This window comes from Balaenoptera physalus, assembly GCF_965194825.1.
Source record: "Balaenoptera physalus genome assembly, chromosome: 2".
Classification (NCBI taxonomy): domain Eukaryota; kingdom Metazoa; phylum Chordata; class Mammalia; order Artiodactyla; family Balaenopteridae; genus Balaenoptera; species Balaenoptera physalus.
The window spans coordinates 163,818,055-163,843,792 of NC_138883.1; the positions used below are offsets into that span (position 1 = coordinate 163,818,055).

The 25,738-nt window shown below is 37.4% G+C and overlaps 1 protein-coding gene and 1 long non-coding RNA gene across 3 annotated transcripts in view; one reads left to right on the top strand and one right to left on the bottom strand.

The window, feature by feature from the left end:
- CCDC7 (coiled-coil domain containing 7) overlaps positions 1-21,634 on the bottom strand; it is a 326,200-nt gene extending 304,566 nt beyond the window's left edge. Inside the window, exons 1-4 of one of the 2 annotated variants that reach the window (XM_082449611.1) lie at positions 21,394-21,634; positions 18,645-18,974; positions 17,387-17,479; positions 11,884-11,967 (exon numbers count right to left, since the gene is read on the bottom strand). In XM_082449611.1, the coding sequence (XP_082305737.1) occupies positions 11,884-11,967; positions 17,387-17,479; positions 18,645-18,923 (456 nt within the window). In that variant the 5' untranslated portion in view covers positions 18,924-18,974; positions 21,394-21,634. The remainder of the gene's footprint in view (positions 1-11,883; positions 11,968-17,386; positions 17,480-18,644; positions 18,975-21,393) is intronic. The other variant, XM_082449612.1, reaches the window with a different exon arrangement.
- The window catches only part of LOC309655070, a 448,619-nt gene that overhangs the window by 352,163 nt on the left and 70,718 nt on the right, over positions 1-25,738 (top strand). The gene's annotated exons all lie outside the window — the stretch shown is intronic.

Below are 25,738 nucleotides of genomic sequence, written 5' to 3' on the forward strand. Positions count from 1 at the left end.
GTAACCACAAAAGAAGCATCTATAGAATATACATAAAGGTAAATGAGAAGGTAATCAAAAAATGTCATTACAAAAATCAACAAGGGCTTCCCTGGTGGCGCAGTGGTTGAGAATCTGCCTGCCAGTGCAGGGGACACGGGTTCGAGCACTGGTCTGGGAAGATCCCACATGCCGCGGAGCAACTAGGCCCGTGAGCCACAATTACTGAGCCTGCGCGTCCGGAGCCTGTGCTCCGCAATGGGAGAGGCCGCGATAGTGAGAGGCCCGCGCACTGCGATGAGGAGTGGCCCCCGCTTGCCACAACTAGAGAAAGCCCTCGCACAAAAATGAAGACCAACACAGCCATAAAGAAAGAAATAAATAAAATATTTTAAAAAATCAACAAAACACAAAGGAAGAGAGCAAGAGAGGAAAAGAGGAACAAAACAGCTACCAGATGAGCAGAAAACAATTAGCAAAATGGCAATAGTAAGACTTTCCCTGTCAGTTATTATAGTAAATGTAAATGAATTAAATGCACCAATTAGAGAACAAAGATTAGCTGAATTTTTTTTTTTTTTTTTTTAAAGATCCAACAATATGCTGCCTGGAAGAGACTCACTTTAGATCTCAGGACTCACACATGCTAAAAGTGAAAGGCTGTAAGAAGATATTCCATGCAAACAGGAACCTAAAGAGAGCAAGAATAGCCATTCTTATGTCAAACAAAAGAGTTTAAGACAAAAAAACTGTTAAAAGGACAAAGAATGACATTATATAATGATAAAAGGGTCAATTCAACAGTAAGAAATAACAATTTTAGGGACTTGCCTGGTGGTTCAGTGGTTAAGGCTCCATGCTTCCACTGCAGAGGGAGGGGGTTCAATCCCTGGTTGGGGAACTAAGATCCTGCATGCCGCACAGCATGGTCAAAGTGAAATAATAATAATAATAACAATTATAAATATATGTACCTAACATTAGAACACTCAAATAATGAAGCAAACAATAAGAAAACTGAAGGGAGAAACAGACAACAACACATAATGAGAGAAGATTTCAATACTCCACTTTCAGTTATGGATACATCAATCAGACAGAATAGCAATAAGAAAACAGAGGACATAACAATATTATAAGCTAAATACACATTACAAACATATACAGAACACTCCACCCAACAACAAAAAATACATGTTCTTCTCAAGCACACATGGAACATTCTCCAAGATAGATCACATGTTAGAACACGGAACAAGTTTTAACAAATTTAAGACACTGGGGATTTCCCTGGTGGTCCAGCGGGTAAGACTCCACACTCCAAAGGAAAGCCCGGGTTCAATCCCTGGTCAGGGAACTAGATCCCAAATGCATGCCACAACTAAGAGTTCTCATGCCACAACTAAGAGACTGCTTGCCACAACTAAAAGATGCCACAAAAAAAAAAAAAAAAAAAAAGATGCCACATGCCGCAACGAAGATCCCTGGTGTCATAACTAAGACTCAGTGCAGCCCAAATAAATAAATAAATAAATATTTTTTAAAAATACAATGAAAATCATATAAAATACCTTCTTGAACACATGAAATAAAACTAGAAATCAATGACAGAAAGAAAACAGGAAAATCCACAAATATGTGTGAACTAAACAACATGCTCATAAGCAAAGCAGGTTTCGAAGAAAAAACTCACAAAAGAATTCAGAAAGTATACAGAGTCAAATGAAAACACAAAGTACCAAAACTTATAGGATTCATCAAAAGCTGCACTAAGAGAAAGTTTATAGTGGTGACTACTTACATTAAAAAAGAATTTCTCAAAACAACAACCTAACGTTACACCCAAAGGAACAATAAAAAGAGGAACAAACTGAACATAAAATGGGCAGAAAGAAGGAAATAATAAATGTTAGAGCAGAGTTAAAAGAAATAGAGGATAGAAAAAAAAATCAGTGAAAACAAGAGCTGATTTTTTGAAGAGTGACAAAAGTGACAAGCCCTTGGCTAAATTAAGCAGAAAAGAGAGAAGACAAATAACTAAAATTAGAAATGAAAGAGCAGATATTACAATGATGTCCACTGAAAGACAAAAGTTCATAACAGACTACTATGGACAATTATCTGCCAAATTATTGAATAACCCAGAAGAAATGGATAAATTCTTAGATAAATAGAACCTACCAAGAACAAACCATAAAAAAATAAAAAAATCTGAAAAGACCTATATCACTAATGAGGAGATTGAAACAAGAGGCAAAACCTCCCAACAATAACAACAATAAAAACCCAGAACCAGGGAGGAGTCAAAATGGCAGTGTGGGAAGATGCCAAGTTAGCATCTCCCCACGACTAGTGTGCCCGCCAGCCGCTGGTGAGGGACCCTGATGTCCAACTAGACAGGAGGAACCCCCAAGTGAACTGGTAGGACATGGGGGGACTGAAGGGGGGAGAAGTGGAGGCCAGACAGGATTGGCGCCCCTGAGGCCAGGGAGATCAAGCGAGGCAGGTGGGAGGGGCCCTCCGGGAGGAGCAGGAGAGGAGCGGAGGGCAACTGCCTCACCCACAGGAATGGGGAGCCTGCTGAGCCACCACTCCAGTCCCCTGCCATCCAAGGCCCTCCCCTCCCCCCCAGCGGCATTGGTCCTGGGGGCATAGGAAGGAGGCCGAAGCAAGAACAGGAGAGGCAGGTGGGAGGGGCCCTCCAGTAGGAGCAGGAGAGGAGCAGAGGGCGATTGCCCTGCCCACTCAGGCCTGGGGAGCACGCTGGGCTCCCAGATGAGGTCCCCCGCCCTCTGAGACCATGGATGGGGGACACGCCTGGGCCCCTTCTGTTCCTGGAGCCTAAGCCCCACTGCCCACAGTCCCCAGGGCCTTTTCCAGCCACATGGATCCTAACCATATGCCCCGCCCACCACCCAAACCTCGCCCTTGCTTAGGCCCTGCCCTCCACAGCCAAGCCCTTTCCCCCCCTTTTCTTTTCCCTCTTCATCTTTTTTACTGTTGTGGTACTGATGAAGCTGCTGGTTGTTGATTTATCTATATTTTTATTTTTATATTCTTTCTAACGTATCTATTAGTTTCCTAGTCTAATTTTATTTTTTACTTTGTAATTGTTCTTCTTTGTTTTTGGCACCCCACACGGCTTGCGGGACCTTAGTTCACAAGCCAGGGGTCGGGCCAAAGCTCCTGCGGTGGGAGGTCCAAGCCCAAACCACTGGGCTAACAGACAACCTCAGACCCCAGGGAATATTCATCAGAGTGAGGTCTCACAGAGGTCCTCATCTCAGCACCAAGACCCAGCTTTACCCAATAGCCTACAAACTCCAGTGCTGGAAGTCTCAGGACAAACAACCAGTAAGACAGGAACACAATCCCCTACATTAAAAAAAAAAAAAAAAAAAAAGAGACCATAAAAAAACATGTCACAGGTGAAGGAGCAAGGTAAAAACCTACAAGACCAAATAAATGAAGAGGAAATAGGCAATCTACCTGAAAAAGAATTCAGAGTAATGATAGTAAAGATGATCCAGAATCTCGGAAATAGAATGGAGGCACAGATTGAGAAAATACAAGAAATGTTTAACAAAGATCTACAAGAACTAAAGAACAAACAAACAGAGATGAACAACAAAATAACTGAAATGAAAAATACCCTAGAAAGAATCAATAACAGAACTGAGGCAGAAGAACGAATAAGTGAGCTGGAAGACAAAATGGTGGAAATAACTGCTGAGGAGCAGAATAAAGAAAAAAGAATGAGAAGAATTGAAGACAATCTCAGAGACCTCTGGGACAACACTAAAGGCACCAACATTCGAATTATAGGGGTCCCATAAGAAGAAGAAAAACAGAAAGGGTCTGAGAAAATATTTGAAGAGATTATGGTCGAAAAATTCCCTAACATGGGAAAGGAAACAGTCACCCAAATCCAGAAAGCACAGAGAGTCCCATACAGGATAAACCCTAGGAAAAACACACCAAGACACATATTAATCAAACTAAAAAAAAAAAAAATTAAATTCAGAGAAAAAAATTAAAAGCAGCAAGGGAACAACAAAAAATAATATACAAAGGAATCCCCATAAGGTTATCAGCTCATTTTTCAGCAGAAACACTGTAGGTCAGAAGGGCATGGCAGAATATACTTAAGTGATGAAACAGAAAAATCTAAAACCAAGATTACTCTACCCAGCAAGGATCTCATTCAGATTCAATGGAGAAATCAAAAGCTTTTCAAACAAGCAAAAGCTAAGACAATTCAGCACCACCAAACCAGCTTTACAACAAATGCTAAAGAAACTTCTCTAGGCGGGAAACACGAGAAGAAAAAGACCCACCAAAACAAACCCAAAACAATTGAGAAAATGGTAATAGGAACATACATATCGATAATAACCCTGAATGTAAATGGATTAAATGCCCCAACCAAAAGACACAGATGGCTGAATGGATACAAAAACAAGACCCATATATATGCTGTCTATAAGAGACCCACATCAAACCTAGGGACACATACAGAGTGAAAGCGAAGGGATGGAAAAAGATAGTCCATACAAATGAAAATCAAAAGAAAGCTGGAAAAAAAAAAAAAAAGAAAGAAAGCTGGAGTAGCAATACTCGTATCAGATAAAAATAAACTTTAAAATAAACACTGGTATAAGAGATAAGGAAGGACACTACATAATGATCAAAGGATCAATCCAAGAAGAAGATATAACAATTATAAGTGTTTATGCACCCAACATAGAAGCACATCAATACATAAGGCAAATGCTAACAACCATGAAAGGAGAAATCGACATTAACACAATAATAGTAAGGGACTTTTAACACCCCACGTACACCAATGGACAGATCATCCAAACAGAAAATAGTAAGGAGGGCTTCCCTGGTGGTGCAGTGGTTGAGAATCTGCCTGCCAATGCAGGGGACACGGGTTCGAGCCCTGGTCTGGAAAGATCCCACATGCCACGGAGCAACTAGGCCCGTGAGCCACAATTGCTGAGCCTGCACGTCTGGAGCCTGTGCTCCGCAACAAGAGAGGCCGCAATAGTGAGAGGCCCGCGCACCGCGATGAAGAGTGGCCCCCACTTGCCGCAACTAGAGAAAGCCCTCGCACAGAAACAAAGACCCAACACAGCCATAAATAAATAAATAAATAAATAAATAAATAAAATTAAAAAAAGAAAAAGAAAATAGCAAGGAAACACAAGCTTTAAATGACACAATAGACCAGATAGATTTAATGGATATTTCTAGAACATTCCACCCAAAAGTGGCAGAATACACTTTCTCTCAACTGCACAGGGAACATTCTCTAAGGATAGATAACATCTTGGGTCACAAATCAAGCCTTGGAAAATTTAAGAAAACTGACATTGTATCAGCATATTTTTGGACCACAATGTTATGAGACTGGAAATCAATTACAGGAAAAAAACTGTAAAAAACACAAATACATGGAGGCTAAACAATGAGCTACTAAATAACCAAGAGATCACTGAAAAAGTCAAAGAAATTAAAAAATACATAGAAACAAATGACAACAAAAACAAGATGACCCAAAACCTATGGGACACAGCAAAAGCAGTTCTAAGAGGGAAGTTTAAAGCAATTCAACCTCACCTCAAGGAACAAGAAATATCTCAAATAAACAATCTAACCCTAAACTTAAAACAACTAGAGAAAGAACAAAGAAAACCCTAAGTCAGTAAATAATAAAGATCAGAGCAGAAATAAATGAAATAGAAACGAAGAAAACAATAGCAAAGATCAATAAAACTAAAAGCGGGTTCTTTGAGAAGATAAACAAAATTGATAAACCCTTAGTCAGACTCAACAAAAAAAAAGGGAGAGGATGCAAGTCAATAAAATTAGAAATGAAAAAGGAGAAATCAAAACTGACACCGCAGAAATACAAAGGATTATGAGCAACTGCAACAAACAACTAAATGCCAATAAAATGGACAACCTGAAAGAAATGGACAAATTCTTGCAAATATACAATTTTCCAAGACTGAACCAAGAATAATTAGAAAATATAAACAGCACTATCACAAGTAATGAACCTGAAACCATAATTAAAAATCTTCCACCAAACAAAAGTCCAGGACCAGATGGCTTCACAGGAGAATTCTATCAAACATTTAGAGAAGAGCTAACACCCATCCTTCTCAAACTCTTCCTCAAAATTGCAGAGAAAAGAACACTCCCAAACTCATTTAACAAGGCCACCATCACTCTAATACCAAAACCAGAAAAAGATATCACAAAAAAAGAAAAATATAGACCAATATCACTGATGAATATAGATGCAAAAATCCTGAACAAATTACTAGCAAACAGAATCCAACAGCACATTAAAAGGATCATACACCATGACCAAGTGGGATTTACCCCACGGATGCAAGGATTCCTTAATATATGCAAATAAATCAATGTGATACACCACATTAACAAATTGAAGAATAAAAACCATATGATCATCTCAATAGATGCAGAAAACGCTTTTGACAAAATTCAACACCCATTTATGATAAAAACTCTCCATTAAATGGGCATAGAGGGAACCTACCTTAACATAACAAAGGCCATATATGACAAACCCACAGTAAGCATCATACTCAATGGTGAAAAACTGAAAGCATTTCCACTAAGATCAGGAAAAAGACAAGGATGTGCTCTCTCACCACTGTTATTCAACATAGTTTTGGAAGTCCTAGCCACAGCAATCAGAGAAGAAAAAGAAATCAAAGGAATACACATTGGAAAAGAAGTAAAACTGTCACTGTTTGCAGATGACATGATACTATACATAGAAAATCCTAAGGATGCAACGAGAAAACTACTAGAACTAATCAATAAATTTGGTAAGGTTGCAGGATACAAAATTAATGCACAGAAATCTCTGCCATTGCTATACACCAACAATGAAAAATCAGAAAGAGAAATTAAGGAAACACTCCCATTTACCACTGCAACAAAAAGAATAAAATACCTAGGAATAAACCTGCCTAAAGAGACAAAAGACTTGTCCTCAGAAAACTATAAAACACTGATGAAAGAAATCAAAGATGACATAAACAGATGGAGAAATATACCATGTGCTTGGATTGGAAGAATCAATATTCTGAAAATGACTATACGACCCAAAGCAATCTACAGATTCAATGCGATCCCTATCAAACTACCAATGGCATTCTTCACAGAATTAGAACAAATAATTTTACAATTCGTACGGAAACACAAAAGATCTCAAATAGTCAAAGCAATCTTGAGAAAGAAAAACAGGGTTGGAGGAATCAGGCTCCCTGACTTCAAACTATACCACAAAGAGACAGTAATCAACACAGTATGGTACTAGCACACAAAAAAGAGAAATATAGATAAATGGTACAGGATAGAATGCCCAGAGATAAACCCATGCACATATGGGCACCTAATTTACGACAAAGGAGGCAAGAACATACAATGGAGAAAAGACAGCCTCTTCAATAAGTGGTGCTGGGAAAACTGGACAGCCACATGTAAAAGAATGAAATTAGAACACTACCTAACACCATCAACAAAAATAAACTCAAAATGGATTAAAGACTTAAATGTAAGACCAGACACTATAAAACTCTTACAGGAAAACCCAGGAAAAACACTCTTTGACATAAACCACAGCAAGATCTTTTTTGCCCACCTCCTAGAGTAACAGAAATAAAAATAAACAAATGGGACTTAATTAAACTTAAAAGTTTTTGCACAGCAAAGGAAACCATAAACAAGACAAAAAGACAACCCTCAGAACAGGAGAAAATATCTGCAAATGAAACAACAAACAAAGGATTAATCTCCAAAATATACAAACAGCACATGGAGCTCAATATCAAAAATAAAACAAACAATCCAGTTAAAAAATGGGCAGAAGACCTAAATAGACATTTCATCAAGGAAGACGTACAGATGGCCAAGAGGCACATGAAAAGATGCTCAACATCACCATTAGAGAAATGCATATCAAAACCACAATGAGGTATCACCTCACGTCGGTGAGAATGGCCATCATCAAAAAAATCTAGAAACAATAAATGCTGGAAAGGGTGTGGTGAAAAGGGAACCTTCCTGCACTGTTGGTGGGAATGTAAATTGATACAGCCACTATGGAAAAATAGTATGGAGGTTCCTTAAAAAACTAAAAATAGAACTACCATATGACCCAGCAATCTCATTACTGGGTATATACCCCGAGAAAACCATAATTCAAAAAGAGTCATGTACCACAATGTTCATTGCAGCACTATTTACAGCAGCCAGGACATGGAACCAACTTAAATGTCCATCGACAGATGAATGGATGAAGAAGATGTGGCACATAGATACAATGGAATATTACTCAGCCATAAAAAGAAACGATATTGAGTTATTTGCAGTGAGGTGGATGGACTCAGAGTCTGTCATACAGAGTGAAGTAAGTCAGAAAGAGAAAAACAAATACCGTATGCTAATGCATATACATGGAATCTTAAAAAAAAAACAATGGTACTGATGTACCTAGTTGCAGGGCAGGAATAAAGATGTAGACATAGAGAATGGACTTGAGGACACAGTGTGGGAGGGGGAAGCTGGGGCAAAGTGAGAGTAGCATCAACATATATACACTACCAAATGTAAAATAGATAGCTAGTGGGAAGCAGCCGCATTGCACAGGGAGATCAGCTCAGTGCTTTGTGACCACCTAGAGCGGTGGGATAGAGAGGGTGGGAGGGAGATGCAAGAGGGAGGGGATATGGGGATATATGTATACATATAGCTGATTCACTTTGTTATACAGCAGAAACTAACACAACATTGTAAAGCAATTATACTCCAATAAAGATGCTGGAAAAAAAAAGTCAGTTGCATTCGTATATGTTAACAATGACCAATCCAAAAAGAAAATTAAGAAAATAATCCAATTTACTATAGCATCAAAAAAGATAAAAATATTTAGGAATAAAATAAACCAAGGAGATGAAAGATTTTAACACAGGGAACTATAAAACATTGCTAAAAGAAATTAAACAAGATACAAATAGATGGAAAGACACCCCATGGTCATGGATTGGAAGACTTACTACTGTTAAAATGTACATAATAGCCAGTGCAATCCCTATCAAAATCCCAATGGCATTTTCTGCAGAAATAGAAAAAATACTAACATTCATATGTAATATCAAGGGCCCCCCAATAGCCAAAACAATCTTCAAAAATCAAAACAAAGTCATAGGCCTCAACCTTCCTGATTTCAAGATACACTACAGCAACTGTAATTAAGACAGTGCTGTACTGTCATAAAGATAGATACATATGTACACCTAAAACTAATACAGTGTTATATGTGAATGATATCTAAATTTTTAAAAATAAAAATAAAAAAATAATTTAAAATAGACATAAACCAATGGAACAGAATTGAAAACCCAGAAATAAACCCTATCATATACAGCAAAAGGATTTTATACAAGAGTACCAATGGGGAAAGAACAATCTCTTCAACAAATAATGCTGAAAAAATTAGATATCCACATGCAAAGAACAAAGTTCATCCTTCCCTTACACTATGTATAAAAATTAACTCAGAATGGATCCATAACCTGAATACAAGATCTAAACCTATTAAACTGCTGGAAGAAAACAGAGGGGAAAAGCGTCAGGAAATTGGATTTGGCAATGATTTCTTGGACATGACACCTAAAGCCCAAGCTTAACAAAAGCAAAAATAAACTAATGGGGGACTTCCCTGGTGGTCCAGTGGGTAAGACTCTGCGCTTCCAATGCAGGGGGCCTGGGCTCAATCCCTGGTTGGGGAACTAGATCCCACATGCATGCCACAACTAAGAGTCCACATGCCACAACTAAGAAGTCCACATGCCACAACTAAGATGTCCGCATGCCACAACCACGAAGCTTGCATGCCGCAACTAAGACCCAGTGCAGCCAAAATAAATACATAAATACATACATAGAAAAAAAAACTTTTTAAAAGAATGACAAAAAAATAAACAAATGGGTCTACATCAAATTAAAAAGTCACCACACATGAAAGGCAACCAACAACAAAATGAAAAGGCAATCCATGGAATGGGAGCAAATATTTGCAAACCATATATATTACTGTAAAAAGGCTTAATATCCAGAATATATAAGGAACTCATGCAACTCAATAGCAAAATAACAAATAACCTGATTTTAAAATGGGCAAAGAAATAAAAAAATAGACATTTTTCCAAACAAGACATACAAATGAACAACGGGTACATGAAAAGGTGTTCAACATCACTCATCATCAGGGAAATGCAAATCAAAATCATATGAGATATCACCTCACACCTGTGAAAATGTGTATTACTAAAAAGACAAGAGAAAATAAATACTGATAAGGATGTGGAGAGAGGGAACCCTTATGCACTGTTGGTGGGTATGTAAATGGATATAGCAACTATGGAAAACAGTATGTAGGTTTCTAAAAAAAATTAAAAATATAAGTACCATATGATCCAGCAATAACACTTTCAGGTATACATCCAAAGGAAACAAAATCAGTATCTCAAAAAGATATCTGCACTCCCATGGTCTTTGCAGCATTATTCACAATAGCCAAGATACTGAAACAGTCTAAGTGTCCATCAGTGGATGAATGGATAAAGAAATTGTGATATACATACAAAATGGAATATTATTCAGGCATTAAAAAAAGAAGGAAAACCTGCCATTTGTGACAACACTGATGAATCTGTAAGACACTATGGTAAGTGAAACAAGCCAGACACAGAAAGAAAAATATTGCATGACCCCACTTATACATGAAATCAAAACAAACAAAAACAACCCCTCATAGTAACTGAGAGTAGAATGGTGATTACTAGGGGCCAAACAGAGGGGGTCACAGGAAGTTATTGTTTAATGCATACAGTTTCAGTTTTGCAAGATGGAAAGAGCTCTGTAGTGGAAGGCAGTGATGGTTACACAATATAAATGTACTTAACACCACTGAACTGTACACTTAAAAATGCTTAAGATAGTATACTTTATGTTCATTTTCCAATTAAAAAATTAGAAAAATGTGTATATAAATATATATGTGTGTGTATATATATATATATATATATATATATATATATAGCAAAACACGAGAAAGTATATTTTATAATGTTACTAATGCTTATGCATCAGAGTAACATTGCACATAATTTATTTTCCTATGTACTTTTCATACTTCTTCAAATGTTCCACAATAATACTTTCAAAATCAGCTAAAACACAATGAATGTTACTTTTCAAAACTCACAAAATAAGAAAATGTATTACCAAATAATACATATGGTATTATTTAATTTCTAAAGAATAATATGTATAACTATGGAAAAATAGGAAGGTTAACAAAAATATGTTGACAAGAGTTATCTCAGAGAAACAGGATTATGATGACTTTTATTTTCTTTTTGTATGCCTTCATTTTAAAATTTCCATTATTTATGCCATTACTTTTGTAATATAAATGTACTTATTTAAAAAACACGGTAAAATATAAGTACTACATATGAAAATATTAATGACCCAGTCAATGCTGTACATAAAGGACAATTCACAGACATAAACGCCTACGATAAATAATGCTTTCCAATGCTCTTTATAACTACTTAAGGCACTATATCTAGACTAATATTGCTGACTGGATTATCATATTCAAGATCAAACAACCGATATAACTTTAAATATTTTATTATTGAAATGATTGTTAATAATAATGAATAGTAATTTAATTAGTAATTATTATCAGTTTATCTGGTTGTTTTATTATTAATGAATATTATTAGTAGCTTATAATTAAAATATTAAGTAATATTTTATGCTTAGCAGTTTACACAGAATACATACATTACGTTCTTCCTTCGCTGCTGCTTCTAACTGAGCTGCAAATTGTGAACAACATACCAAGAATGAATTCAGATCATCCCCAACCTTATGAAAAAAGGAGAAAGTTACTTTTATTTCAGAATTCATACACATATCCATCTATCTTTTAGTATATTTAACTACTTTTGAAAATAGTTTTGTGTATGTAATTTCTATCCCTTGAAATGCATAAAACGAGAAACCATGTTCCAAATGCTATACTAGCAAATTTTCCCAGAAAGAAAGTACATTCTGGGAAGTGGCTCAGTAATGACATACACCCAGCTATGTCTCTCCTCGCATTCTCCTCTACACAGGTGTAGAAAATCAAGAATTCCAGCCTTAACCTTCTGAAATTTAGGGGTAGCAGAAAAAAGTACACACTTAAATATATGTTAAATAACGCTTTGTGTTAAAAAATGAATGCTAATTATGACTTCTGATTATAACTATACTTGCCAAGAGATATAGTCTTTCACCCTTACTTAATGAGCAACAGAAAATTTTGAGGAAAAAAAGTTACATATTAAAAAGTCACAATGACTGAACCTCTTTTAGTAGAGCAGTGATCTGTAAATCAGACAATTGACCAAAGATAAATAAATCTCAGATGCTTATATACAGTTAGAATTCTGATAGAATGTTCTCCAGGACAAATATGATCCCTCAACATTACATTTTAAGCATACTCAGAGGTTCATATTTTTTATCATGGTAAAACCTATAATCATATAGGAGACAGAGGGGAAAACTAAAATAGTCATTCAGGAGAGTGGGAAAATGAATTAACTAGAGTTACTAATCACATATATAAAGTGAGACCATTAGCAGACTTGGGGATTTTCTTCCACCCACATTCAGGTGCCACAAATAGATGATGAACATCAATTTCATCAAGATACATATGCTTTTCAAGTGCACACAGAACATTCTCCAGGATAGATCACATGCTGGGCCACAAAGCAAGCCTCGCTAAATACAAGAAAACTGAAATATCAACCATCCTTTCTGACCACAACACTATGAGGCTAAAAATCAACTACAAGAAAAAACTGCAAAAAACACAAACACATGGATGCTACACAATATGCTGCTAAACAACCAATGGCTCAATGAAGAAATCAAAGAGGAAATCAAAAAATACCTAGAGATAAATGAAAATGAAAGCATGATAATCCAAAACCTACGGGATGCAGCAAAAGCAGTTCTACAGAGGGAAGTTTACAGCAATACAAGCTTACCTCTGGAAACAAGAAAAATCTCAAACAACCTAACCCTACACCTAAAGCAACTAGAATAAAGAACAAACAAAACCCAAAGCTAGTAGAAGAAAAGAAATCATAAAGATCAGAGCTGAAATAAATGAAATAGAGATTAAAAAAACAATAGAAAAGACCAATGAAATCTAAAGCTAGTTCTCTGAAAAAACAAACAAAATTGATAAAACTTTAGCCAGACTCATCAAGAAAAGAAGGGAGAGGGCCCAAATCAATAAAATCAGAAATGAAAAAGGAAAAGTTACAACCAACACCACAGAAATACAAAGGATCATGAGACTACTACAAGCAACTATAAGCCAATAAAATGGACAATCCAGAAGAAATGGACAAATTCTTGAACCAAGAACAAATAGAAAATATGAACAGACCAATTATCAGAACTGAACTTGAAAGAATAATTTAAAAACTCCCCAAAAACAAAAGTCCAGGACCAGATGACTTCACAGGTGACTTCTACCAAACATTTAGAGAAGAGTTAACACCTATCCTTCCGAAAATGTTCCAAAAAACTGGAGAGGAAGGAAGACTTCTGAACTCACTCTATGAGGCTACCATCACCCTGATACCAAAACCAGACAAAGATACCACAAAAAAAGAAAATTACAGCCCCATATCACTGATGAACATAGATGCAGAAATCCTCAAAATACGAGCAAACCTACTCCAACAATACATTAAAAGGTTCATACAATATGACCAAGTGGGATTTATCCCAGGGATGCAAGGATTTTTCAATATCCACAAATCAATCAATGTGATACACGACATTAACAAATTGAAGAATATAAACCATATGATCATCTCAATAGATGCAGAAAAAACTTTTGATAAAATTCAACATCCATTTATGATTAAAAAAAAACTCTTTAGAAAGTGGGAATAGAGGGAACATACCCTCAACATAATAAAGGTCATATATGACAAACCCACAGCTAACATTATACTCAACTGTGAGAATGCCCACCCTCGTCACTTTTACTCAACATAGTTTTGGAAGTCCTAGCCACAGCACTCAGAGAAGAAAAAGAAAAGGAATCCAAATTGGAAAAGAATAAGTAAAACTGTCACTGTTTTCAGATGACATGACACTATACATAGAAAATCCTAAAGACACTACTAGAAAACTACTGAAGCTCATCAATGAATTCAGTAAAGTTGCAGGATACAAAATTAATATACAGAAATCTGTCACATTTGTATACACTAACCACAAAAGATCAGAAAGAGAAATTAAGGAAACAATCTCATCACATCAAAAAATAAAATAAAGTAAAAAAAATAAAATAAAAAAATAAAATAAAGTACCTAAGGAAACAAAAGACCTGTACTCCAAAAACTATAAGATGCTAATGAAAGAAACTGAAGGTGACACAAACAGATGGAAAGATATACTGTGTTATTGGATTGGAAGACTCAATAATGTTAAAATGACCATACTACCCAAGGCAATCTATGCTTTCAATGCAATTCCTATCAAATTACCAATGCCATTCTTCACAGAACTAGAGCAAAAAAATTAAAAAATTTGTATAGAAACACAAAAGACCCCAAATAGCCAAAACAATCCTGAGAAAAAAGAATGGAGCTTGAGAAATCACTCTCCCTGACTTCAGACTATACTACAAAGCTACAGTATTCAAAACAATATGGTACTGGCACGAAAAGAGACATATAGATTAATGGAACAGGACAGAAAGCTCAGAAATAAACCCAAGCACATATGGTCAAATAATCTACAACAAAGAAGGCAAGAATATACAATGCAGAAAAGACAGCCTCTTCAATAAGTGGTGCTGGGAAAACTGGACAGCTACATGTGAAAGAATGAAATTAGAACACTCCCTAACACCATAACACAAAAATAAACTCAAAATGGATTAAAGACCTAAATGTAAGGCCAGACACTATAAAACTCTAGAGGAAAACATAGGCAGAACACTCTTTGACATAAAACGTAGCAATATTTTTTTGGATCCCTCTCCTAGAGTAAAGGAAACAAAAACAAAACTAAACAAATGGGACGTAATTAAACTTAAAAGCTTTCGCACAGCAAAGGAAACCATAAACAAAACAAAAAGACAACTTACACACTGGGAGAAAATATTTGCAAATGATGCTACCAACAAGGGATTAATTTCCAAAATTCACAAACAGCTCATGCGGCTTAATATCAGAAAAACAAACAACCCAATCAAAAAATGGGCTGAAGACCTAAATAGACATTTCTCCGAAGAAGACATACACATAGGCATATGAAAAAGAAGACATACAGGCACATGAAAAGATACTCAATATCGCTAATTATTAGAGAAACACAAATCAAAACTATAATGAGATATCACCTCACACTAGTCAGGATGGCCATCATTAAAAAGTCTACAGATAATATATGCTGGCGAGGGTGTGGAGCAAAAGGAACCCCCCTACCTTGTTGGTGGAAATGTAAATTGGTGCAGCCACCATGGAGAACAGTATGGACGTTCCTCAAAAAACTGAAAATAGAGTTACCATATGATCCGGCAATCCCACTCCTGGGCATATATCCAGAGAAAATTCTAATTCAAAAAGATATGTGGGGACTTCCCTGGCAATCCAGTGGTTAAGAATCTGTGCTTCCATTGCAGAGGGCACAGGTTCGATCCCTGGTCAGGGAATTAAGATCCCACATGCCGCATGGCACAGCCAAAAAAAAAAAAGAGAAAGAGAGAGACAAGGAAATTAAAACATTCAGATTGGACAAGAAGAAGTAAAACTGTCCTTATTTGAAGATGACATAACTGTCTATGTATAAAACCCCAAAGTATCTACAGAAAGATTCCTAGAATAAAGAAGTACATTGAGCAAGGTTGCAAGATGTAAGATCAACACACGAAAATCAATCATATTTCTATATACTAATAACAAACAGGTGGAAACTGAAATTAAAAATATAATGCCATTAAAAATCATTCCAAAAAACATGAAATATTAATGTATAAATCTGAAGAACAATATACAGGATCTTTATGATGAAAATTACAGAATGCTGAAGAAAGAAATCAAACAGGACAATGAAATCAATCAAATAAATGGAGAAACATACTATGTTCATGGTTTGAAAGACCCAACATAGGTATTTTATTACATGAAGCCAAACTCAATCCCTAACTAACAAAACTAATTATAAAATAGAAGAATAATGAACAACGAGTACAGTGTATTAAAGTATAGTCAACTATTAAGAAATATGTAAAAATAATTTGTCTCATCAATAGACTGAAGGTGAACCACATAATCACCTTAATAGTTATATTTCAATATATACAACAAAGACATTTATTAAAACTCAGTAATCTCTTCAATGTTGGGGGTTTTTTATTTAGCAAACCATAAATAGAAGAATACTTTCTTAACACAATAAAGAATATACATTGCATGGGCTTCCCTGGTGGCTCAGTGGTTGAGAATCTGCCTGCCAATGCAGGGGGCACGGGTTCGAGCCCTGGTCTGGGAGGATCCCACATGCCGCGGAGCAGCTGGGCCCGTGAGCCACAATTACTGAGCCTGCACGTCTGGAGCCTGTGCTCCGCAATAAGAGAGGCCGCGATAGTGAGAGGCCCGCGCACCGCGATGAAGAGTGGCCCCCACTTGCCGCAACTAGAGAAAGCCCTCGCACAGAAACGAAGACCCAACACAGCCATAAATAAAAATAAAATAAAATAAAATAAAAATAAATTAAAAAAAAAAAAAAAAAAAAGAATATACATTGCAAACCAACAGCCAACCACAAGCTTACATATTAAACAAGAGATGCATTAGCATCAAAAGTAGGCTCAAGATATAGATATGTGGTGGTGTGATGATTTGGGAGATTGGGATTGACATGTATACACTGATGTATATAAAATGGATGACTAATAAGAATAAAAAATAATAATAATAATAAATAAATCAAATGTTTAAGAACATATACAAATGAATGGAAACAAATTTAAAATTGAAATCCAATAAATACTTTAGTAATAAAAAAAATATAGATTTGCCTTAATTAAACTTTAAGATAAGTGTTGGCAGAGAATGGAAAAATCAGTACACTACTTTCAAGTTTCCTAGGAGGATCATTTTCATGGATGGGGGATTCACTCTGAGAACATATACAGACTCTAAAAGAAAATCTTAGCCCTTTTCAGCATTAATGTCTCTACATTAGCGTTACATATACTTACAGGAAAGGTTAATCCTTCATGTACAGGCTTCACAACTGGTTCTTCTCCATTTGGAATGCTAAATCCATAGGTTTCTTCCAAAGTAGAAACAACCTATGAGAAAATCAAAGCAAATTATGTACTTATATAGGGTAAAAATATTACATTAAATCTAAAAAGATATTTAATCAACTATGTCAGAACCATTTTAGCAGTAAGACTTATTTCTACCAGTACCATAAACTTAAATTTTCCATCTCATGCCCCACCTCATATCATCCTGAAGAAGGAGTATGAGCAATAGGCCTTGATCCCTCCCTAGCAATGAAGAAAGGCCCTATGACTCTTCCATTTCTGTGTTGAAGGGAGTCTATGAACAGCTGAAGCATCAAATCTACTTACCACCAAAGCTTTCTGCAAAATCTAACTGACTTGGCTTTCCTCTTTGAAGAGAGTGGGGAAAATAGAGAGATGGAGACCAGAAAGCAATACATTTTTAAAGGAAATTCTCTGAGCTAACTCCCTGAACTTTGAGCAAACTTGTATTTTGGAAGTTTGATGAACTATATTTTTTTTGTATATTTGTGCTATTCCTCATTGTTCTCCCTTGGTATCTGGTACATTTACAACTCAATTCTGGATCACTGTGCAAGGAAGAAACTCAGAAAAAAGGAAGATTTTTTTTCCCCGACACTAAGAGCTAGAGTTTCTAAAGTGCAGAGAAGAGCTAACAGAGCAGGCACGAGACTTAGAAAAGACTATCCTTAGAAAGATCTGCTTGTGTCTCAGAACTTGGATTTCAGGAGGGTTCCCACTATTCATTGACTGATGACAGTGGCTCACTGTCCCTAAACTCATTGTACCAACTATAAGATTTATGCTAAACACCTGCTTTCCTTCAGGGAGTCTGGAATTTGGGGACATGCTAGGCAGAGAGTACCTAGGTGACCAACCTCCAATAAAACCCTGGGCACTGAGTCTCTAGTGAGCTCCTCTGGTAGACGTTTCACATGTGCTGTAACAATTTGTTGTTGAAGGAATTACGCATGTCCTGTGTGACTCTAAAGGGAAAGAAATCTTGGAAACTTGCACCTGGTTTCCTCGAGACTTCACCCCATGTGCCTTTTCCTTTTGCTGATTTTGCTTTTAATCCTTTCACTATAATGTATCTTGGCCATCAATATGACTATATACTGAGTCCAGTGAGTCCTCGAAGGAAATCACTAAACCTGACGATGGTCATGGGAACCCCCAACCCAGGCACCAACAAGTATCTTACCATCTTCAGATGTTTGGTAATTTTCCTGATAAATTCATCTTCTGCTATTAACTCCTTTGTCTTACTTGATGGAATGGGCAAAGCATACCTTATGATGGATTCCCCTGTTGGTGGAGATCTTAAGACCACTGGTTCAAGTTTATCACGTACTAATTTTGTACTATGTTTTTCTTTTGGTTTAGGCGACAATGGTGAATTAAATACTCCTTTTTTATATGTTAATTCTGGAACATTTGCCAATTTACTACTAGATGCCAACAGATGCTTTACTGGCTTCATTTTGTTATTTACTTAGCTTCTGAATTATAGATGAAAAAATTTTATTCCTCCCTGTAAATAAAACATTAAGATTTCAGATTAAAAATGATGGCAGATTAAAAAGAATGAAATAATGCCATTGCAGCAACGTGGATGGACCTGAGGATTATCATACTAAGTGAAGCAAGTCAGACAGAGAAGGACAAATATCATATGATATCGCTTATATGGGGAATCTATTATTTAAAAAATGATACAAATGAACTTATTTACAAGACAGAAACAGACTCCTAGACTTAGAAAACAAACTTATGGTTACCAAAGAGGAAAGGTGGGCGGGGGGGGGGGGTGTGTGTAGATAAATTGGGAGCTTGGGATTGACATATACACACTACTATATTTAAAATAGATAACCAGGGACTTCCCTGGTGGTCCAGTGGGTAAGACTCCATGCTCCTAATGCAGGGGGCCTGGGTTCGATCCCTGGTGGAGGAACTAGATCCCACATGCATGCCGCAACTAAGAGTTTGCATGCCACAACTAAAGATCCTGCATGCGGCAACTAAGCCCCAGCACAGCCAAAATAAATGAATAAGTAACATAGACAGCCAACAAGAACCTACTGTATAGCAAAGGGAACTCTACTCAATATTCTGTTATAACCTAAATGGGAAAAGAATTTGAAAAAGAATAGATATATATATATAAAACTGAATCACTCAGGTGTACACCTGAAACTAACACAACATTGTAAATCAACTATACTTCAATATAAAATAAAAATTTTAAAAAAGAAAAAAAAATGATAGCCAGACTATCAATTGCCATGAAGATGGTGAATCCCAAAATCAACTCTGGAGAAATTACAAAATGGAGAGGGAAACATTCCTAACAACAAAGAAAAAAAAAAAAAACCTGTGAGAAACCCCTAGAGGTGTGATTTATGTGTGGGCATTCAGGACAGGAGCTGCAGGGAGGGAAGAAGACAGTGGCAGCAATGAAAGAACGTATTTAGAAAACTTTAAAATTTTATTTTTACCTTTCCCCCCCATTCTTGAGCTAATATAGGCCCTTTATATATACCATTATTTCCATAGACAGTAATAGCCTATTATTTGCTGATCCCAGGGTATCAGCAGAGTAATACTGGGGCAGTACCAATGTCATGCTAGAATAAGGAAGTACAGACTGGGTAGGACTTATTAAGCTTTCATTCTCCTACATCTCTTTCCAAAGCTGATTAAGACTCAGAACAATGCCTCCTCCCATGGGAATTGTCTGATAGACTGGCAAAATTAAGATAGAATAGCATTGGCTCTCTGTTGTCTGCAGTGCTCCACACATAGACTAGTCCCATTGTTGTGTGTTGAACTGTGTCCTCCAAATAGATATGTTCAAGTCCTAACCCCTGGTACCTGGGAATATGACCGTATTTGAAAATACAGTCTTTGCAGATGTGATCAAGTTAAAATGAGGTCATATTGGAATAGGGTGGGCCCTAAATCCAATGACTAGCGTCATTATAAGAAAGCCATGTGATGACACTTGTACACAGACATACAGGGAAGAAGGCCACGAAATGATAAGGGCAGAGATTGGAGGGGTGCAGCTGCAAGCCAAGGAATGTTAAGGATTGCCAGCACCCACCAGAAGCCGGGAAAAACCTTCAGGGGGAGCACAGCCCTGCCAACACCTTGATTTCAGACTCTTAGACTCCAGAATTGTTAGAGAATAAATTTCTCTCACAATAAATCGTTTTAGGCCACCCTTTTTGTGGCACCTTGTTACGGCAGCCCTGGGAAACTAATTTGCTGATGGAAATAATTCAGTAGAAAGCAAAAAGTATGACTGGGAGAGAGGGAATTGCTGTGATGATACCCTTGAGAAAACAAGAAGAAATGGGTTTTAAGGCACGAATGGGTCAACGCACTTTAAACAGGAACAGGGAAACTTTACCTAAGGTAGCAGACAGGAAGGCAGAGATGTGGGCTACCTCAAAAAACCAGCAGAAAAGGATGGGGCACTCACCAGGTGCTAGAAAACGGCCTAATAAATGGATCCATGAAAGTTCACAGAAACTTTAAGAAAAAAAAAAGTTACCTGCAGTGAACACTTATAAAAAAATACTTAAGGATTTTACACTTTTGCTCCATTTAACTCTCCTAACAATGCCAGGAGGTGGATACTCTATCACCATAAAATTACCCAAGTTTATCAGTCACTTTCCACCACGAAGACAAACGTTTTCTAGTTTCCCTTCAAGGATTAGCTTGATATCCATTTCAAGCCCTTTAACGACACATTATACAAAACTATGGGGGTGGGAGGCATAGGGTTTACGGTTCTTAAATTCTCCATCAAGACAAGCAGCTCAGCCACAGCTGAGGCAGTCACGCGGGGGAAAATGAAGAGAGAAGCAAGGATGCTTCGGCCAGGAATCTAGTGAACACGCCCACAGCTGACGAGGGAAGTCCCCCACCACTCGGTATACCTGCCGAGGCTGCTGGCAGTCAGGCTACTGGGTGGTTTGGCCCTGGTGAGGCTGGCTCTAAGGTGAAAACGCTGGAAATTCTGAGCCTCCCAGGCTTCCTTAATCCTGCAGACTCCAGCCCTGCTGTTTTACAAACGGACATTTGCGCTGCCAGGAAACGCCGGGCTTTAGCGTCCCCGGGCGGCCGCAGCGAGGCTAAGACGCCAGCCGCCGGGCGGCCGCAGCGAGAGTAAGACGCCAGCCGCCAGACGGCCGTTGACGTCACGTCACGACGCCGACGTCCTACGTCAGACGCCGCGGGAGCGAGCCGCCCATCCCACGCGGGCGGGGAGAGGGGCGAGGACTTCCGGCAACGGCGGCGTGTTCGAGAGCCTGCGTGTGTCACCGCGCCGTCGGTCTCCTGTGCGATTCCTTCCAGACGCTTCACACGCGGAGATGCTTACAGGCTTTTGGCCTCGAGAAATAACGTCCCGTTTAGTGCTGTAAGAGCTTGGGCTACACCGACAAAACCTGAGCCCCAGGCCCTCCTCTGCCACCGTCTAAATGTTTCACTGCGAGGTGTTGTGGAGTCAAATTTTTTTTTTAGACTATTAAATATTTTGTTGTTGTCGAACTATAGTTGATTTACAATGTGTTAATTTCTGGTGTACAACAAAGTGATTCAAGTACATATGTTAAATACCATGTACCATGAACATGTACCACTTACATTATTCTTCAAGGGATAATAGGAAGATTTCTGCTTCCAGCAAACTGGTGTAACAGGGACTGGGTTCATCCTCCTAGCTGACCAACTGAAAAATCAGACAAAATATAAGAAACAATGAATTTCAAGATATTGGCTATCAGGCAATTAATGACAGTGATCCCTGGGTAACAGGAAACAAACAAGATGAGCCCTATGATTTCCTAAACTTACTTCCTGAAGAGAGGAGTTTCCAAATCATAATGCAAAGAGGGGGGAACCCAGGGAGACCCTAGAAGTCTCCCTGAGTTGAAGAAAAGATGTCCAGTAAGGCCAAGGAAATTTGAGTTAAGAGGAGGGAATACTAAAGAAGAGATTGAAAAAGAGTGAGAGAGCTCCATTAATTCTCAGAGGGACCCCCTTCAAGTCCACAACGGATTAATGTCACCGTATGCATGTATGGGCACATACATGCTAGGCTAGGGAAAGAGCCACCTAAAAGCATCAAAGGGTACAATACTCACAGGTCACAAAGAGCTGGAAATATTTTATATTCTCACCAGCTAGAGTGAAAAGCTTTATAATTTATGGGTACTCCCTAAGTACTCACAAGGATTTTGCCACAGGAGGTGGTCAAAACTAGTCTTACACTAAACACTTCTCTGGACCTGACAAATGAATCTTCAAAGTAATACCTGAAAGAATCAAACATTTCCAATAACTTGACTGAGACCCAGAACAGAGCTCAAGAATATTTATACGCATATCAAAACATCCAGCACCCAACAAGGTAAAAATCACACTGTCAAGTATCCAATCAAAAGTTGCAGGGGAATTCCCTGGCAGTCCAGTGGTTAGGACTCTGCACTTCCACTGCAGGGGGCACAGGTTCGATCCCTGGTCTGGGAAGTAAGCTCCCACATGCTGTGCAGCGCAACCAAAAAACAAAAAGTTGTAAATCATGCAAAGAAAGAGGAAAATACGATATACTAATGTAACGGGCTAAAAATCAATCAGTCAAAATGACCCCAGTCATGACAGACGATAGCATTGGTAGACAGGACAAAATAATTATTACAACTGTATTCCATATATTCAAGAATCTAGGGGAAAGATTGAACATGTTAAGTGGGGAGATAGAAGATATGAAAGCACTCAAATCAACTTTCCAGAAACGAAGATTACAATGTCTGAGAAGAAAAAATGCACTGGCTAAGAGAAACAGTAAGTTAGCAATCACAGAAGAAAAGATTCATGAACCTAATAGCAAGAGAAACCACCCAGAAAGAAAGATACAGAAAAGATTCTGTGGGGGAAAAAAAAAAATTCAGGATTTCTGTGAGCCACAGAACAACTTCAAATGACATAATATACATGCATATGGGTTCCTAACTATTTTTCTAAGTATGATGAAATGTATAACTCCACAGATCTGAGAAGCTCAATGAACACCAAGCACAGGAAACATGAAGGAAACAAGACACATCATAATCAAATTGCTTAAAAGCATTGAAAAAAAGAAAATCTTTAAATAAACCATAAGGATAAAAAGGCACATTACAAAGATAAAGTAACAAAGACAAAGATGACAACAGAGTTTTTGTCCAAAACAGTACAAGACAACATTATGCTAAGTGAGATAAGCCAGATAGACAAAGACAAGTATTGTATGGTATCATTTACATATAGAATCTAAAAAAGTCAAACTTTTAAAAAAACAGTAAAATCATGGTTACCAGAGGATAGGGGAATAGTTTGATGTTGTTTAAGGGTACAAACTTAGTAGTAGATAAGCCATAGAGATCTAATGCAAAGTATAATGAATACAGACAATAATATTGTATTATGATTATGTAACGTGATAGAGGTGCTAAATATTGCCACAGTGGCAATTATGTTACAATATATAAATGTATCAAAACTTTATTTACTTATTTACTTTTTTGGCCTTGCCCCATGTCTTATGGGATCTTAGTTCCCAGACCAGGGATCGAACCCAAGCCCCAGCAGTGAGAGCGCGGAGTACTAACCACTGGATTGCAAGGAAATTCCCTCAAAATTTATAAAATGCAATACTGGAGATGACAGAGCAACATTATTAAAGTATTGAAAGAAAAAAATGGTTAATCTAGAATTCTTTAGCCAGAATAATTATCTTTCAAAAAACAAGGTGAAACAGAGAATTTGTCAGACACACAAAAGCTGAAAGAATTAATCAACAGCATACCTGCACTAAATAAATATTGAAGGAAGTCTTTCAACCAGAAGGAGAATGATACCAGTTGCAAATCTAGATCTGTCAAAGAATTGAAGAGCACTAAAAATGGAAACTACGTGAGTATACATAAAGATATTTTTCTTATTTAAATCCTCACAGGTAATTGTTTAAAGAAAAATCAGTAACAATGTGATGAAGAATTTAGAACATTGGTGAAAGTAAAATGTATAATAATAATAGCACAAAAGCCAATTGGGAGAAATGGAAATATAACATTGTAAAGTTCTTATTCTATATGTGAACTGTTATAATACCACTTGAAAGCAGTCTGTGATGTAGGCTGGATAATGGCCCCCAAAGATAAAAGGTCTTAAACTCTAGAGCCTGTGAACATTCATTACCTTTTACGGCAAAGACTCAGCAGATGTGATTAAGGATTTTGATATGAGGAGATTATCTGAGATAATCTGGGCGCCACAAGTGTCCTTATAAGAAAGAGGCAGAGGGGGACTTCCCTGGCTGTCCAGTGGTTAAGACTCCACGCTTCCACTGTAGGGGGCACGGGTTTGATCCCTGTTCAGGGAACTAAGATCCTGCATGGCACAGCCAGAAAAAAAAAGAGGCAGAGGGAGATGTGACAGAGAAAAAGAGAATGCAGTATTACCAGGGAGGCAAAAGACGCGAGTGACGTGGTCATAAGTCAAGGAATGTCAGCAGCCACCAGGAACTGGAAGAGGAAAGAAGCAAATTCCCTTCTAGAGCTTCTGGAGGGAGTGTAACCCTGCCAACACTTTGATTTTAGCCCAATGAAATATTTCATATTTCATGAGAGAATATATTTATTTTGTTTTAAGCCACCAAGTAATAATTTGTAACAGAAGTCATAAGAAACTAATACATGTAATAAGTTAAAGATGTATACTCTAAAACCTAAAGTGAACCATAAAATAAAACAGAAAAGAGTTGTAGCCAGTGACTCAAAAATAAAAAGGAGCTAAAATGGAATTTTAAAGATACCCATGGGAGGTGAAGAAGCTGGGGCCATTTGCTGCTATTTCCAATACAGAGAAGTACTATTAAGAGAATGGCAATCAAACTGCAATCAAATCTGTGTATCAGATAGCAACCCAGGAGTCAGTTAAATTCAAGGATCTTGCAATAGTTTGGGAGAGCTGCACTAAGGCATTTTCCTCTGTGAGGAAGAGTCTTGGAGCTGTTCTAAAAGACAAAAGAATATGAATGTCCCTTCATTTCCCTGTACTTCCCAGTGTTTAAGGTGCTCCCTCCCCAGGTGCTTGTTCTTTCTATCGTTCCATTGCCACAAAATAAATGTGTCCCATTCCAGGAACAAAAACTATTGATATTTCTTTCCAATAATCCTTTACTTTCACCCAAACTTTTCATCTGGAAGAATCAGTCAGGAGCAAGAGGGACAAGAGGAT